This window comes from Monodon monoceros, unplaced genomic scaffold (genome assembly GCF_005190385.1).
Source record: "Monodon monoceros isolate NGI ecotype Baffin Bay Population unplaced genomic scaffold, NGI_Narwhal_1 Super_Scaffold_7, whole genome shotgun sequence".
NCBI classification, from domain to species: domain Eukaryota; kingdom Metazoa; phylum Chordata; class Mammalia; order Artiodactyla; family Monodontidae; genus Monodon; species Monodon monoceros.
Window position 1 is genome coordinate 64,106,985 of NW_021703784.1, and position 17,379 is coordinate 64,124,363.

Here is a 17,379-nt window from a genome sequence, read left to right on the forward strand (position 1 = left end):
CCTTTCGCATGTGAGAGCAAAAACAGACCCATACCTTGCACGTACTGTGTTAGGTTTTCTAGACGGGCCTATAGTGTTACTGTCTGTGACTTTCCGTGGGCCTCCTTGGGTTACCATACATATGAATGCACACCCCAGCATGTGAAGAAAGGAAAATATGGGGTGCTGGGCGAATATTTTTAATTGAATTCATCTGGGAGTTTTAAATCCTGAAAATTTAGCTCCTGTTTATAGTAGCTTAAGGTTGGAACAGCACATGACTTTTGTCCTTTTGAGTGGCAAGCCTCCCTTTTCCGTTTAAGAGAATGTCTCACTGGCACATAACGCATTTTCCAGAGCCAACTGTAAAAATCATTAAATTGCCAAACTGTGGAATGGGACAGTGGTGGTGACGTTCGGTTGTTCTCATGCCTTTGAAGGCAATCGAGTCTTTACGGCTTCCCACTCAGAAAAAGGAGCTCCACATCTCTTTATGCTTGAGTCCCAGCTCAGTTGTGCTGGGACAGTGGTAACCCAGGAACCAAAGAGGATTCGAATGGAAGGATTCTGTGGGCATCTGAAACCAGACCTTGCTTCTCTGACTGCTGGCAAGGCGTTTGACAACAAGCAAGGCTCTGTAGTGAGGTAACACACCACCGCTCCTGCCACATGACCTCCCTTTCACAAGTGCCTTGCAAAGTCTCCAGGCTGTTCTCTAAAGACCCATGGGATTCACCAGGCACTGACTGGTCAAGCGTCAGATGCCCCAGGTCACCCTTCTAGCCAATCAAATTGGAGCTCATTCTCATAGAGAAACTTGCTGAGTTAAATTCCAAGGGCCTGAGCAGGAATCTGGAAAAACTCAGTGAGGCTCTACCTTCTGGATTTCTTGGATATGTCTCTCCCTGTCACTCTCCTGCATTCTCAGGACCATCGTACACAGGGGTTCATGATCAACGTATGAACCTACATCTGCAGGCATGGGGATTCTGGGCCTCCCAGCTGAGCCTGGAACATGGACACACAGGCCGTGCAGACTCAGGAAAACTGCCACAAACTCAGAGGCTGCAGCACACAAGTGCAGGCAGCTGCTCCCTGAGCCGCGCACGCTCTTGGCATCTTTGAGGTGTGGTCTCTCAGTCACCCACCACTCTCAGAGCCTTGGTTCTCCCCGCCACAGGGCTCAAAGCCTGACACAGCTGCCTCACTCGGAGAGAAGAGCGGGGAGCATGGGACGTGCACCTGGGCCTCCAGCAGGTACAGAGGTGCTCATAGCAGTGCTGTTGCCCTCTGGGCTCTGGGAAGCTCTCCAGAGCAAAACTATACTATCATGCAATCATATACCTTTTTTTTCTTGAACACAAAAGCTTTCTTTTTGTAGTCCACAGCCCTAAGAGTTGTGTTTCCCCAGCCCTTTCACAGAGGCTTAAATCTGGAACATTCTAAAGCTTTTCCCCTCTTGGTACCATCTGTCTGTCTGGGTTTTTTTCTATTTTTCTGGTTTTTTTCTTCTCTCTCTCCCCACCTTCAAAAGCTGGTCTCTCCTCCCTCCTGACCTTAGTCAATCCTATCTTTGTTTCACAGGCTTCTGTACTTTCAGAGTCGGGAGAAATGGTGAAAATCATTGCCTTATTTAAAGATGAGGGAAATGAGGTGACCTAGTTTATATGTGACAAACTCATGCTTCCAGCCTCTGCCACTAAGTCTCTCTTCATTTCACCAAATGCCTTGCCCTCCATCAGCTCCCAGGTCCCTTGAATGGGGGGTCTCACCACCACACAAAGCTGACTGGACTCCCCCAGCCTGCAGTAAATGTCTGAGCACTGTGCCAAAACAAGCAAAAAGAACCCATCCAGTCAGCAGAGGGAAGGAAATAATAAAAACCAGAGAGGAAATAAATAAAATAGAGATTAAAAAAACAATAGAAAAAAAATCAATAAAACCAAGAGCTGGTTCTTTGAAAGGGTAAACAAAATCGACAAACCTCTGGCCAGGCTCACTAAGAAGAAAAAAGAGAGGACCCAAATAAACAAAATAAGAAATGAAAGAGGAGACATAACAACCAATGCCACAGAAATACAAAAAGCCATAAGAGAATACTATGAACAGTTATATGCCAACAAATTCGACAATCTAGAAGCAATGGACAAGTTTCTAGAAGCATACAGCCCACCAAAATTGAATCAAGAAATAGATAATTTGAATAGACCAATCACTAGAGATGAAATAGAATCTGTAATTTAAAAACTTCCTACAAACAAAAGTCCCAGACCAGGTGGCTTCACAGACGAATTCTACCAAATATACAGAAAAGAATTTCTACCAATCTTTCTCAAACTGTTCCAAAAAACTGAACAGGAGGGAACACTCCCAAAGACGTTCTATGAGGCCACCATCACCCTGATACCAAAACCAGACAAAGACGCCACCAAAAAAGAAAATTACAGGCCAATATCTTTTTTTTTTTTTTTTTTTTTTTGCAGTACGCGGGCCTCTCACTCTTGTGGCCTCTCCCATTGCGGAGCACAGGCTCCGAACGCACAGAATCCGGATGCGCAGGCTCAGCAGCCATGGCTCACGGGCCCAGCTGCTCCGCGGCATGTGGGATCCTCCCGGACCCGGGCACGAACCCGTGTCCCCTGCATCGGCAGGCGGACTCTCAACCACTGTGCCACCAAGGAAGCCCGGGGCCAATATCTTTGATGAATATAGATGCAAAAATTCTCAACAAAATATTAGCAAACCGAATCAAACAACACATAAAAAAGATCATAGACCGTGACCATGTGGATTCACCCTAAGCTCACAAGGATGGTTCAACATACGCAAATCAGCACCACATAAGCAAAAGAAAGGACAAAACCGCATGATCATCTCAATAGATGCAGAAAAGGCATTTGACAAAATTCAATGTCCATTCATAATAAAAACTCTTACTAAAGTGGGCATAGAGGGAACATATCTCAACATTATAAACGCTATTCATGACAAACCCACAGCCAATATAATACTTAACGGTGAAAAGCTGAAAGCCTTCCTGCTAAAATCTGGAACAAGACAAGGATGCCCACTCTTACCTCTTCTATTCAACATAGTATTCGAAGTCCTAGCCAGCCATAGCAATCAGATGAGAAAAAGAAATAAAAGATATCCAAATTGGAAGGGAAGAGGTAAAACTGTCATTTTATGCAGATCACGATTCTATATATTGAAAACCCTAAAGACTCCACACAAAAACTACTAGAACTGATAAACGAATTCAGCGAGATAGCAGGATACAAGATTAACATACAGAAATCGGTTGCATTTCTTTACACTAACAATGAAATATCAGAAAGAGGAAGTAAAAAAAAAACAGACCCTTTTAAAATTGCATCAAAAAAATAAATTACTTAGGAATAAACCTGACCAAGGAGGTGAAAGACTTATACGCTGAGAACTATAAAACACTGATAAAGGAAATTAAAGATGGTTCAAAGAAATGGAAAGCTATCCCATGCTCTTGGATTGGAAGAATATTGTTAAAATGGCCATACTACCCAAAGCAATCTACAGATTTAATGCAATCCCTATCAAATTACCCATGACATTTTTCACAGAACTATAACAAATAATCCTAAAATTTATATGGAACCATAAAAGACCCAGAATTGCCAAAGCAATCCTGAGGAAAAAGAACAAAGCTGGAGGCATAACCCTCTCAGACTTCAGACAATACTACAAAGCTACACTAATCAAAACAGCATGGTATTGGCACAAAAACAGACATATGGATCAATGGAATGGAATAGAGAGCCCAGAAATAAATCCATACACCTATGGTCAATTAATCTTCAACAAAGGAGGCAAGAATATACAATGGAGAAAAGACAGTCTCTTCAGCAAGTGGTGTTGGGAAAGTTGGACAGCCTCATGTAAATCAATGAAGTTAGAACACACTCTCTCACCATACACAAAAATAAACTCGAAATGGCTTAAAGACTTAAATATAAGACATGACACCATAAAACTCCTAGAAGAGAACATAGGCAAAACATTCTCTGACATAAATCGTACCAATGTTTTCTTAGGTCAGTCTCCCAAGGAAATAGAAATAAAAGCAAAAATAAACAAATGGGACCTAATCAAACTCATAAGCTTTTGCACAGCAAAGGAAACCATACACAAAATGAAAAGACAACCTACAGACTGGGAGAAAATATCTGCAAAAGATTCAACCAACAAGGGCTTAATTTCCAAAATATACAAACAGCTCATATAACTCAATAACAAAAAAACAAACAACCCAATTTAAAAATGCGCAGAAGACCTAAATAGAAGACCTATGTTTCCAAAGAAGACATACAGATGGCCAAGAGGTACATGAAAAGATGCTCAGCATTGCTAATTATTAGAGAAATGCAAGTCAAAACTACAATGAGGTACCACCTCACATCAGTCAGGATGGCCATCATTAAAAAGTCTACAAATAACAAATGCTGGAGAGGGTGTGGAGAAAAGGGGACCTTCTTACACTGTTGGTGGGAATGTAAATTGGTACAGCCACTATGGAGAACAGTATAGAGGTTCCTTAAAAAACTAAAAATAGAACTACCATATGACCTAGCAATCCCACTCCTGGGCATATATGTGGAGAAAACTATAATTCGAAAAGATGCATGCACCTCAGTGTTCATAGCAGCATTATTTACAATAACCAAGACATAGAAGCAACCTAAATGTCCACTGACAGATAAATGGATAAAGAAGGTGTGGTACATGTACATAACGGACTACTCAGCCATAAAAAAAGAATTAAATAATGCCATTTGCAGCAACATAGATGCAACTAGAGATTATCACACTAAGTGATAAAGAGAAAGAGAAAGACAAATACTATATAATATCACTTACATGTGGAATCTAAAATATGACACAAATGAACCTATTTACGAAACACACTCACAGACATAGAAAGCAAACTTATGGTTACCAAGAGGGAAAAGGGTTGGGAGAGGAATAAATTAGGAGTTTGGGGTTAGCAGATACAAACTAATATATATAAAATAGATAAACAACAAGGTCCTACTATATAGCACAGGGAACTACATTCAATATCCTGTAATAAACCATAATGAAAAGAATATGAAAAAGAATATATATATGCATACGTATAACTGAATCACGTTGCTGTACAACAGAAACTAACACAACATTGTAAATCAACTATACTTCAATAAAAATAAATGAGTAAATAAATATTTAAAAAAAAAGGACCCATCGACTACCAACCACAGCAACACCACCTAACAATTATGGGTACACTGCTTCTTTTCCTGTGATAAGGCCACAAGGGGTGAGGGAATATCCTGGATCCCCTCAGAAGGCTGGGGATGCGTTCTACACCTCAGAGAAGAACGTGCAGTGGGAAGTTTGCATAACGTGCCCGGGCACAGAGAGGCTGGCCCTCGCAGGCCCCATAGAGCAGGCACCATGTCACATGGCAGTTGCCTTGATCTCTCCTCACCAGGCCTCTGCATCTGAAACCAGCCACCTCTTTGCGAAGATAAGGTACAGCTGAGTCACCTCTCATCTAGGAGTCTGGACACCAGTGACTCGGCCTGGGTCATCCCCCAACCTATGCCAGGCCTTTCTTCTGTGAAATGATGTCTCTCTCAATGTTCAGAATCTATAATTCTCTAAAAAGCAGCCCACCTTTGGACTGAGCAACAGGCCACTGAGTAGCGGGTGCAATCACAAGGGGCCCAGCGAGAAGCCTGGAGCAGGGGGACACCTTTCCAATGGGCCACTGGGTTCCACTTAAGGTTTTCTTGCTCTCAAACTGCCAGACCGGGGCTGGGATCATAAATGATGTGGGTCATGCCAAAGGTTCTAGGGTAATTTCAGGTCGGATGCACCAGGTCTTGTTACCAGGGACCCTGACCAATGCACCCGATACTTCAGTGCTCCCCTTCCAAGGCTGAGCCTCAGCCATGCAAATGACAACCTAATTGAATGTGTCCTGCCATTTCTGAGGCAAAGTGCATATGGAGGCAGAGCCTGTTACCAGACTGCGGCTGTCTGGCCAGAAATGTAGGCATTGGGGAATCTTTGCAGAAACGAAAACAGGAGAGGTGCAGGGGAGCCAGCTCCCTCCTGCAGCCACTCTGAAGTCTGGGCCAGCTTTGGCAGGCTCAGCAAAGGAGTGTGTGCCTCGGGTGTGAGCACGGGGAAGATGACCACTCACGTGGCTCCTTTTGCCTTCTTCATCGCCCATTGACGTAATGACCGTCTCTGAAAAGACCATCTGTCCAGTCTGGTTGTTGGTGATCTATAGGAGAACAAGTACAGTGAATGTGAAATAGGAGGAATTCTGGACAAATCCCACAGGTTGTTTTTTTGTTTTACTGTTTTCTATTTTCTGAAGCAGAAGCACCTGTCAAAGTAGACAGAATGCCCACTCCCTCCCCTCTTCTTAAATGCATTTTATTTTTTTTATATTTATTTTTTTAATTTTCTTTATTTTTTTGGCTGCCTCGGGTCTTAGTTGCAGCATGTGGGATCTTTCGTTACGGCACGCGGGCTTCTCTCTAGTTGTGGCGTGTGGGTTTCCTCTCTAGTTGTGGCACGCGTGGGCTCTGTAGTTTGCAGCACGCAGGCTTAGTTGCCCAGCAGCATGTGGGATCTTAGCTCCCCAATCAGGGATCGAACCCGCGTCCCCTGCATTGGAAGGCAGATTCTTTACCACTGGACCACCAGGGGAGTCCTGTCCCCCTTTCTTTCTGAGCTCCACCAGCAGCGTCAGATGGTGCAGCAATAAGAGATGTAACAGAGCCTACAGCATGGGGCCGAGGAGGTCTATGTAAAGCACACAGCCCGTCACCTCGCAAATATTCAGCGCTAGCTATTTTTATCATTCTTGGGGCTCAATTACTTGAAACTCAGTGTCAGCTTTCTTTTCAACTACACGTCTGGGTATTGAAAGAAGCAGGTTTTAGCTACAGCTGCCCCACTTCCTGATTCTGGGGAACTGTTTTGTTTCATCAAAAAAGTGCTTAAGTACTATGGGAGGCCTGGCCCTGTATTCCTCTATCCGTTGCCTCCCTTCTGTAAACAGGAGCAGGCACCTCAAAGCTGAGCCTTAGAAACCTGACGTGGAACTCAGGCTATTCCCACCCGATCCAAGGCCACGTCAAACCTCTGTGTTGGTGATAAAAAGACAGAAAGACGCCCAGGAGCTAGGAGACCTGTGTTCTTTGAGCCCTGCCTCAGACACCAATGACCATCTAGTATGTAACCTGGAACAAATCATTTCTATTCTCTGATTCACAGTTTTCTCATTTCTAGGTCATCTTTAAAGTTCCTGCCAGCTCTAATGTCACAGGCCTCTGCAGCCAAAACAAAGTGGAAACTCTTAGGCTAATGTGCAATAGTGGATCAAATTCTAGTTCTAATTCCAGTTCTGAGGAGATAAGGATCATGTCTTCATCAACATACTTTATTTTTATCTAAATAATTCCTCTCTCTGGCAAAGAGATGATTGTCTTCTTCCTTTATGCCAGATTTTTACAGGATTAACCAATGTTATATTTTTTTAAATTGTACAGTCCTATATGTATAGGTTGCAGGACTTCTCAGAGCCTTTATTATACTAAGGTGCATTTTTGTATCTCTAGGAAGAGAAATATGTACAATGTTTTCCAAACATGTTTCACCCGAGCCCTTCTTTTATAAAGCATCACACAGGACAGGAGCTCCATGGAACCCGCTCGAGAACTACTACACAGTGCGGATACCGTAACTTTACTGTAAGAACAACAAGTAGAAGAATTTGCTGCTGGATAGCACTTCATAGTTTACAATGACTCTCACATACTTTAAGTTCTTGGACCCCCAAAATACCGTAATGTAGATGTTGATATCCCTATTTGCTAAACGCAGTTAGTGAGGGTCATGAAATTGAAGTAAGTTTTTCAAAATCACACTAGTTACTGGTAGGACTCACGTTTGGGTATTCTGATATCTACAAGGAGAAAATATAAGAAGCAGCTGAAACTACTGGCTGATTATTCTCATAAAGGATGACTTAATATTGGTTTTGACAAGAATAAAACAATCACTTTTGGAAACATTCTCCAGTCTTCAGACAAGCAATGCGAAAGGATTCTGCTTCGCAGGTGGCTCATTTATTTATGCGGGGGGTACACTCTGGAGCTGGGCCATCAGTATGTAGCAGAAGAGCCACACAGAGGTTACTTTATAGTCAAGGCAATGGCCCATGAAAATGGACCCCTTTATCCTCTATAGCACGGAAGTGCTATTGTTTCAACCCATTACCTGGGCACTTGAACAAAAGCAGGTCTCTTTTGTGAGAGCCGTCATGGCCTTGCATGTAGGCATTGAGATGAGATCAGAGGTCAAGCTCCTTGATGCTCACAACAGAAGGTCAACTCTACAGCCTCTAACAATGACCCTGAACATCTGCACACCAGACTCTCTTCGAGAGAACACAGGCTAAGTGGCTCGCTCCCAAAGTCCTGCCAAACTCATATGGGAGACATCTCACACTAGCGGCAAGCTAATGTCACATTCCTCTAGGTTTGCAACATTTTCTTCCTCGAGTCAGATTGAGAACAAACCTGCTTGCTCTTCGTGCAAGATATTGGACCAAGAGACACTTAAGATGTGTGGTAGGTTAGGAAACACTCTGCTGTAGAATTTTAAATGGATAACCAGCAAACAAAAGAATATTTCATCTCCTGGCAATAGAGGCTTTTTCTTCTGAAGGCTGAGTATTATCACATTTGCGGTCCTCCTAAGGAAATGGTGAAGATCTATTCACTACAGCATGAACTCTATTTCAACTCACTACTGAAACACGGATAAAAACCTGTGAAATAGGGCTTCCCTGGTGGCGCAGTGGTTGAGAGTCCGCCTGCCGATGCAGGGGACACGGGTTCGTGCTCCGGTCCGGGAAGATCCCACATGCCACAGAGCGGCTGGGCCCGTGAGCCATGGCCGCTGAGCCTGCGCATCCGGAGCCTGTGCTCCACAACGGGAGAGGCCACAACAGTGAGAGGCCCGCGTACCGCAAAAAAAAAAAAAAAAAAAAAAAAAAAAACCTGTGAAATAAATTCCTCAAATTCGATACTAGGAAAGTATCTCTCTAAACACTTGTTTGCTTCCTTTGAGACAAACGATAAAAATCCCTGAACATTCCTTTGCAATTGGACTGGCGGGAAGAGTAGAGTTAAATTTACTGCTTAAATACAAAAGCAATTTATGTTTTTGATACATATCTTTCCCCCTTTAAGTAGCTCCCTCACTCCCTATGGTTTTTAACATGTATTTTACTATCCTCATTTGTATTTTTTGGCTTGTATATCAAACATGTAAACAAGACCTTAGGCCTCTGATGGGACCAGGCGACGAGGAAAGGAGGAAGTGCTGGCTACGACCACCCTTACCTTGTGAATTTCTCGGTGGACGTGGATGGTGTTATTTCCAACCTTGGTTTCCGTGTTGGTCTCATTGTGATAGCTGGGAGGTAAGCGTGCCAGGTTCACTTCTGATGACGTTTTGGCAGCAGCCTCTTCTGCCTCCATCTAATTAAATCAATGGATTTAATGAGCAATATTGTTTTCTCTTGATACAAATCAGAGTCCATTAGAAAAAAAGAACCACTTCTCTTTTCCTCCTCTGCAATCACAGTGGTGCTGATAGCAGGTACCAGTAATTGAGTACCCAGTAGAACAAGACGTTGTTCTAAATGTCTACGTATATCATTGCCTTACATCTCACAACCTCCCTGTGAGGTGGGTGTTAATGGCCCCACTTTACAAGTGGGGCAACCGAGGCTCAGGAAGACTAGATAACTTCCCAAGACTCTCAGTGGAGGGCAGAGTCGGGATTTGAGAATGCCTCTGTTGAACAGTCTTGACCCCTGTATAGATGCTCTCGGTGCCCCGCCCATCTCCCCGTGGCCTAATCGGGAGGTCACCCGCATTTGTTCCCTTATGTGCCAACAACCACCTCTGTCTCTCTTCGAGAGCATTCTCTGGCTGCAGAAGTGTGCTCAGTCTGCACAGGCCCCACGGGTTAGGGAGTGAGCACTCCAGGGACAACCCTTAACCAGTGAAGGACAGGCTACGGGGTAAGTACCCCAGTGCCCTCTCCCCTCAGTGGGGCGGTCTCCCCAAGGACCCCAGGGGGACTGAGCCCTAGCTGTCCCTAGCAGTAACCTGCTCAACAGCACAGCCTTGTTTGCCTCTCTTCTTTTCCATCTCACTTTCCCACTTCCTCCTCGTGTTTCTGGGATCACATCACAAATGAATTATTTGCTCCTAAATCCTTGTTGCAGGGCCAGGTTGGGGTGGGGGCCCAACCTAGGACAGCCCCTTCCCCACTGCAGGTGGCGCCACAGCTATGTCTCTTCCCCACCCACCCCCTGAGTACAAGAGGGACCCCTGTAGAGGGTCAGGTGACTAGCTCCCGGGGTGCACCCTCCTCCTGGCTCTTCTTGCACAAGTGTCCTTTTCTGATGCCACGTTTCTCAGGCCACTGTCCACAAATCATGAGCTTCCATGACATCTATACCAGACATGTCAGTCAACTTAAATCTGTACTCAATTCCAGCCCCAGTCCTGATGAGTGGGCAGGTGGCAGTGTGACCATTCACAGCTGACTGGACTCAAACAGAGGTCATGTCATCGACTAACTGAGCCAACCCGACACTCTCTCTAGGAATTTAAAATGAGAGACAGGGCTTCCCTGGTGGCGCAGTGGTTGAGAGTCTGTCTGCCAATGCACGGGACACGGGTTCGAGCCCTGGTCTGGGAGGATCCCACATGCCGCGGAGCGGCTGGGCCCGTGAGCCACAACTACTGAGCCTGCGCGTCTGGAGCTTGTGCTCCGCAACAAGAGAGGCCGCGACAGTGAGAGACCCGCGCACCACAATGAAGAGTGGTCCCCGCTCGCTGCAACTAGAGAAAGCCCACACACAGAAACGAAGACCCAACACAGCCAAAAATAAAAATAAATAAATAAATTTTAAAAAATAATAAATACATAAAATAAAATAAAATAAAATGAGAGACACAGAGAGAAGTTGTAGCTGGTGCTTGGCAATTTTCCAACAGTGCAATCTTTGACTCTGGGCTATTCTTATTCCTTTAAAGGAATCCTCAAAAAAGATTCTATTTTAAAAATCACTGTCCTCCATTCCCTTACATACTACGTGAGGCCCCCTCTTTTCCTTTCTCTCCCATCCAGATTTGCTGACCTGGGTATACATGGGGAAAGAATTCCCATATCTCAAGGTAGCACAAAGACACTGCACCAGAAGCGTGAAGAAAGTCTGGTCAGCATAAAGGACCGGATAACCAACTAAGGACTTGGTCAGCAACCGCTGTGTTTGACCCTGAGACAACTCCTCACATGTCTGAACCCTGGTCACTGGCTCCGTCATCACCATCACCTCCGTGCTTGGGCATCAGCTATGTCTGAGCCATTGCACCAGCTCCTTCCATATCTCCTTAAATATTCACAGCAACCGTTAAGAGGAAGTGTTATTACCCTCATTTTGCAGATGAAAAGAATGAGGTTGAAAAAGGGAAGGAATCTGCCTAAGGTTATCACATTCTTAGTCAGTGGCAAAACCCGGATTAGAACTCGGGTCAGTCTGACTCCAAATTATGTGCCTTTCCTAGTATGTGATTCTGCTTATACTTTTGCTGGGGAGATAGGAGAGCCCCACACAAGGCAGTTTGAGGATGATTATGACAGTCTGTAGAAGCGAGTCAGGGGTTCAAAGAAGAGAGAAAAAGGCTTCCAGGTGGAAGAGGAGACATGATTGGGTTGGTCTCACAGAACAGATACGATTTGGATAGAGAGGAGCATAGAGGAGGCGAAACTGGCAGCCTGGATGAGAATGGTGTGTCATGGGCTAGGGCAGAGGGTCCATGCTGGACCCTAAATGGATAAAATAATGGATAATGAAGTAGAGACAAACTGACAGGTGAGTCCAGGGGCAGTTCTAATGCAGGCAATGTTAGCCTGGTTCTCAACCGAGAGGCACCTCAGAGTCATGTCCAAACTTTTAAAAAATATATACATATCTGGATCCCTTCCAGACCTGCCGAATTAGAATTTCTGGAGGGGGGACCCCACATATCAATGAGCTTCCCAGATGATTCTGAGATATTCCCTCCCCTCTACTCGCCCTCAGGTAAGAACCTTTGCACCAAGCAATGGGGAGCTGCAGCAAGTTCTGAAGACTAGTTGGGAGATAATACAGAATCCAGAGAAGAAAAAGAACGGAGTCAGGGGACTAGCTACAAGCAGGCTGAGAGTCAGAAGTTTTATCTGGGGAGGGGCCTTCTAGGTGGTAAAGGCTCCAAATAAATCTAGAAGGACCAAGCCACTGAGAGCTGGCCACTAGATTAGGCAAGAAGTTGCCCGCAGCATCGTCAGAAGGCAGCACAGTAGAAAGTGCCCGGGTTCTGGAGTCAGGTGATGGGGGGCAGGGGCAAGTCCCAGCTCGGCCACAGAGCAGCCACGTGATCTGGGGGCAAGATACCAAATATCTCTAAACCTCAGCTTTCTTGTTTGTAAAATGGGGGTGATTCTACTTTGTTGAGCAGATGTAACGATTAAGGATCATGAAATCTGAGGGCTTGGTACAATACAGCATCTGTCACCCTGCAAAGGTGTAATACTTGCATAACGTAGTCGTCTAAGAAAGCAGTTTTAGAAGAAGCTAGTTTGCCGGGGGATGTCTGGGTAGGAGTGGAAAGGGCCGGTAGTAAATAACATGTGTTCCAAGGGTTTGCTAATAAAATGGAGTAGAAATGGATGAAGCTAAGACAGGAGATTTAAGACTAAGAAAAAGGCTTCTTAAATTTAAGTGAGAGATCCTGAGATGTTTAGTGATAGAAAGGATACAGCTGGGAAAGAATAGGAGTCTGGAGATACTAGAGGGACTAAATCCGGAAGGAGAATGGAATGTTTTAATGCTTTTAAAATTTCTATAGGAATGGTAATCCTCCAGTTTGGCTTGCAAATAATTGACAAGTTACCAAATTTAGAATTTGCTCTGGGCTGAACAGATAGTCTTTATATAAAACCTTCTCCCCCTCAACCAGTGGTTATTTCAACAGAATGAGCTAAAGCTCTTTCATGGCACCACAAGCTAAAAGTACAGTTTACAGTGGAAATTTCAACCACAAGTATTACTGCCACTAGCAAGAGAAACTCAAGCCTGAAGCAACAGGACTTGTTTCACAGAGGCGGAATGTGAATATTGTTTAAAATGGCACCTACAATTGGTTGAATCTGCGTGTCTGTTAAAGGAGCAGAGTAAGAAAAACTGGAGAGAGAAATTCAGGCTTGGTATTGGGATTCCTCCTAGGAATAGGTGAAGTGGTAAGAACATTCTAAAATATGCCAGTTACAGATGTGGCAATGGAGGGGCGGGGAATGGTTTTATCCTCACAATACTTTTATCAGTAACATACAGAATAATTAAACAGGAAAACAGGAACAGCCCAGACTGAACCATTGGAAGATTTGCTTCCCCTCAATAATGATCCTACAAACAGAGTTAACCTTTTTCCCTTAAGAGAAATCAGCAGCTTGAGTCAGCTGGAATATTTTAAATGTCAGGGAGTTACTTGAAAGCAGATTCCTGATGCAACTACGTAAACTATGTAAGCAATTAATGCATCTGACCTCGGGTCCTTTTTGGCTCTTCCCTGGGACAGTAAGTAAACAGCAACTATCTTACGTTTATGAGATTTAAGAGGCTTTCTGGCAGTCTCTTTTAAAAACTTAATACTAACAGCCATAATCTATTGCGAATCTATCATATATCAGATACTTGTGGTTCTTTTGTTATCATTCCTACTACTGTTATTAATATGATGATAATGAGAGCCATTATTTACTGAGAACCAACAATTTCCCATAGTCCTGACAACCACACGAGGGGGCAACTTATATTGCATCAATTTTACTTAACCTCATTTTTATTTTATTTTTTGGCTGTGCTGCGCAGCTCGCGGGACCTTAGTTCCTCGACCAGGGATAGAACCCGGGGCCACGGGCCTACGGGCCACGGCAGTGAAAGCACCAAGTCCTAACCACCGGACTACCAGGGAAGTCCCTACTTAACCCATTTTAGACGACCAGAAAACTTGCTTTACTTACATCCTCTCATTTAATTCTCCCCATTACCCCCGAGGGGAAATGGACATTTCCTCCATTTCAGAGCCTGGATCCCATCACTCGTAAGTGGCAGAGCTGGGATGAGAGAAGGAAGGTTGGTTCCCACCGAGTGGGGTGGAGGTGCCAGCCCATGTCTCCCCTGGTGGCAAACTGCAGAAGTCAGGCAGAGCCATGTCTGGAGGAGGAAAGCTGGGGCCCAGGCAGAGGCAACGTGGCCAGCTCCCTCAGAGTCAGCACCACCACAATGTCCCGCTGGCCGCAAACTGCTCTCATCAATGAAGAGACTGAAGGGGCCCTGCCGCTCCCTCATCCCCCCTCACCAGGGGCTGCCGGCAGAGGACCATGCTGCATGGGCAAGTTCACACTGAATGAAAACATGCAGGTGACCTGGTCAGGCTCAGTAGGAATCCATGGGCAGGAGGGAAGCAAATGACCTGCTCTGGAACCAGAAGGATTGTGAGCTCAGTTCAATTTGAAGGTGCAGAGTGAAAAGACACTGGGGCCTCTGATGCTTCGGCGCCTTTCATTGTTCCATGTCATGATTCTTTCGCTTTCTCAGGAAACAGGAAGGCCACAGGTTTTAGAATCTGGCCTGTCCAGTGGATGTTCAGATACAGCTGCCCATGCAACCGCCTCCCAATCCAGTGTCCCCTTCACCAGTGTCCAGGGTCCACCAGGCTGACTGTTGTGGGCAGGAAGGGGAACTAACCCAAACCACACAGGGGTGGGAGGAGAAAGCCACCTCTCCTGGTAGACCAGAGCCAGCTTTGGAGACTTTGTCCAAATGCAGTGCAGAGAAGCAGGGATGTGGAGGCACCTGACCTTCCAGCCTAGACATCTGGTCTCTCACTGACTCCTTCATTGTATGGCTGGCTTCTCTCCAAAGACAGGCTGCAGCAGAGGCAGGCCCAAGAGGGGCCATGCCTACCCACCCCAGGCAGCAGGGCCCCCTGGCTGGGAGAGGTGGGCCAGCTGCACCTCCTGTCCAGGCAACCCTGGCGATGCTTGCATGCCCACCATAGAGGATGCCATCCATAGTGTTTGGACCTGGGAGGCAATGGAAGGAAGAAGCCAAGCAAAGTTTTCCCAAGGTATCTGGTATCTGATAACTAACAGCTGCTATATATTGCGCAGCTATTATACGCCAGGTGCTACACATATCGTGGATTTAATTCTCACGGGACACTGAGGTACAGGATGTTAAGGGATCTGCCCAATGCCACCTGCTAGTGAATGGCAGAAGAGGGCCCTGAGCCCAGGACTGACTCCAAAGCACTCTTGGGGTGGGGTGGGAGGTCGCCCTTCACACGGCTTCTCCTCCTCTCACCCACCACCCTCTGACAACTGACACTGCTGGGATTTAGGACTCCCAGTTTCCTTCTCTGCCCCACATGGCACTGGGGAAGCCCAGACAGATTACCAGCAAAGCTCAGGGCTCTTTGTCCCCACATGGCACCCTAACTGTCTCTCGGGAAGATGGCACAAGCTCAAAGCCCAGACAAGCTGGGACTTGAGATGCCTGGAGCTTCCTCAGCAAAACCACAGCGCTGGAATACCAGGGGCCTTGCAAGCCTCCGCTGAGGACAGGATGAGGCCAGCTGCACACCTGAAGATAATTGCAAGGTGATGGCCGGCAGCCTGCAGGCAGGTGGTGACCGCCGCTGCCCATGGGCAGGTCCGGCCGGAGTCTCTGGCTGGACAGACTCAGATCCAGAGCTTTTGGCAGGAAGGCAGAACGACGCGGGAGTTGGGATCACCCCGCGCTACCTTCAGATAACTCGGAATCTGCTGCCCGCCCTGCCCAGCCCTTTAGCGGACCTGAGGACCCTGGCCAGCACTCGTACCACTGCTTCCCCAGCCCCCGCTGTCGCCAGCCTCGCGCTTCCCCGGAGCGCGGGCCCTTCGGGCGCACCCACCTCCTCCACCGCGCTGCGCAGTTTGTGCTGCGTGTCCTCCATCAGTTCCTCAACCTCGCGGAACATCTCGTTGAGAGTGGCCTCCTCCTGCGGGTAGCTGAGAGCCGGGCCGGGCTCGAACGCAGCCGGGGTCACTGTCGGAGCTGGCGCGGGGGCCGTGGGGACCGCCGCCGCCAGCAGCAGGCACAGCAGGGTGCCCGCCAGCCATCGCATCTCGGCTCAGCGCCCGCCGCCGCCGCGCCGCCGCCTGCGCGTGCCAGAACGCTGTCAGAGGCGCGCCGACCACCCTCTGGCCCGCGCCGCCCGCCCCCGCCGCCTCTGGCACTACGAGCCGGGCCCGCCCCCGGCGCCCCGCTTCCCCGCACCCACTCCCAGATGGGAGGAGGCCGAGTCCCCTCTGGCCGCAGCTACCTCGCACAGGGAAGACCCCCACCCGCTCCAGCCCCGCGCCCGAATCCCCTGCGTACCCCCTGGCGCATCCTCCGGCACAGGCTGTGCTCTGCCCCCCCCCCCCGTGATAGCCCCCCCCGCGAGCAACAGAACCCGGGTGCCCCCAAGCTTACAACCCTCTCCCCTCACCGCCCTCCCCACCGGCCCCCCACCCCGGCTTGGTCCCGGGTTTGAGCCCTGTTCCCTCCTCGACCAGGTCAGAGCACAGCTCTGGTGCCGCGACCCCACTCCCACCCCATCCTTACCCGAGCCCCCATCTTGGGTGGCCAGAGAACAGCTCATCACCGCCCCTCCCCATCGCCGGGGTCGGAACCAAGTCCTGAGCCCAGTCCCTCCCCCACCCAGGAGCTACCGAGATGAGCCACCTCCCTTCCCCGCCGCCGCCCTTCACCCACCCCGACTGGACCGAGCTGTGCTCCGGGCTGGACTTTCCAGGCCTCGCCAGGGGCTGCCTCGGGGCTGCGGAGCGGGAGCGGCGCGCTGCGCGGGCCGCGGATGCGGGGAGCTCGACGAGGATGCTGCAGCGCTGCTACCCTGGCGAGCCCGCAGAGCTCGCCCCGCCCGCCCCGCCCCGCCCCGCGGGAGGGGCCGCGGCCCAGCCCGCCGCCAATGGCCGGCCCGGGCGCCGGCGACCTCCCGCCCCAGGCTGGCCTCCTCTGCAGCCGGCGCCCGGCTCTACCGGAAGCTGTCGCGGTCTGTTCATCACGTTGCCCCGCGGCATCCCAGTCCATTGTCATCTCTGGCCCAGATTCTTGCCACAGTTTACGGGAGGCGAGGGGAAGGTGTTTTTTCTGGGTCCCACCTTGCCTTTTCCAAGCCATCCTCTACCCAG

At 47.8% G+C, this 17,379-nt stretch overlaps 1 protein-coding gene across 1 annotated transcript in view; it reads right to left on the reverse strand.

Moving 5' to 3' along the window:
* DKK3 (dickkopf WNT signaling pathway inhibitor 3) overlaps positions 1–17,083 on the reverse strand; it is a 48,432-nt gene extending 31,349 nt beyond the window's left edge. Inside the window, exons 1-4 of the mRNA XM_029209558.1 lie at positions 16,943–17,083; positions 16,098–16,344; positions 9,426–9,563; positions 6,206–6,289 (exon numbers count right to left, since the gene is read on the reverse strand). Coding sequence (XP_029065391.1) covers positions 6,206–6,289; positions 9,426–9,563; positions 16,098–16,310 — 435 coding nt within the window. The 5' untranslated portion in view covers positions 16,311–16,344; positions 16,943–17,083. The remainder of the gene's footprint in view (positions 1–6,205; positions 6,290–9,425; positions 9,564–16,097; positions 16,345–16,942) is intronic.
* Between the last annotated feature and the right edge of the window lie 296 nt (positions 17,084–17,379).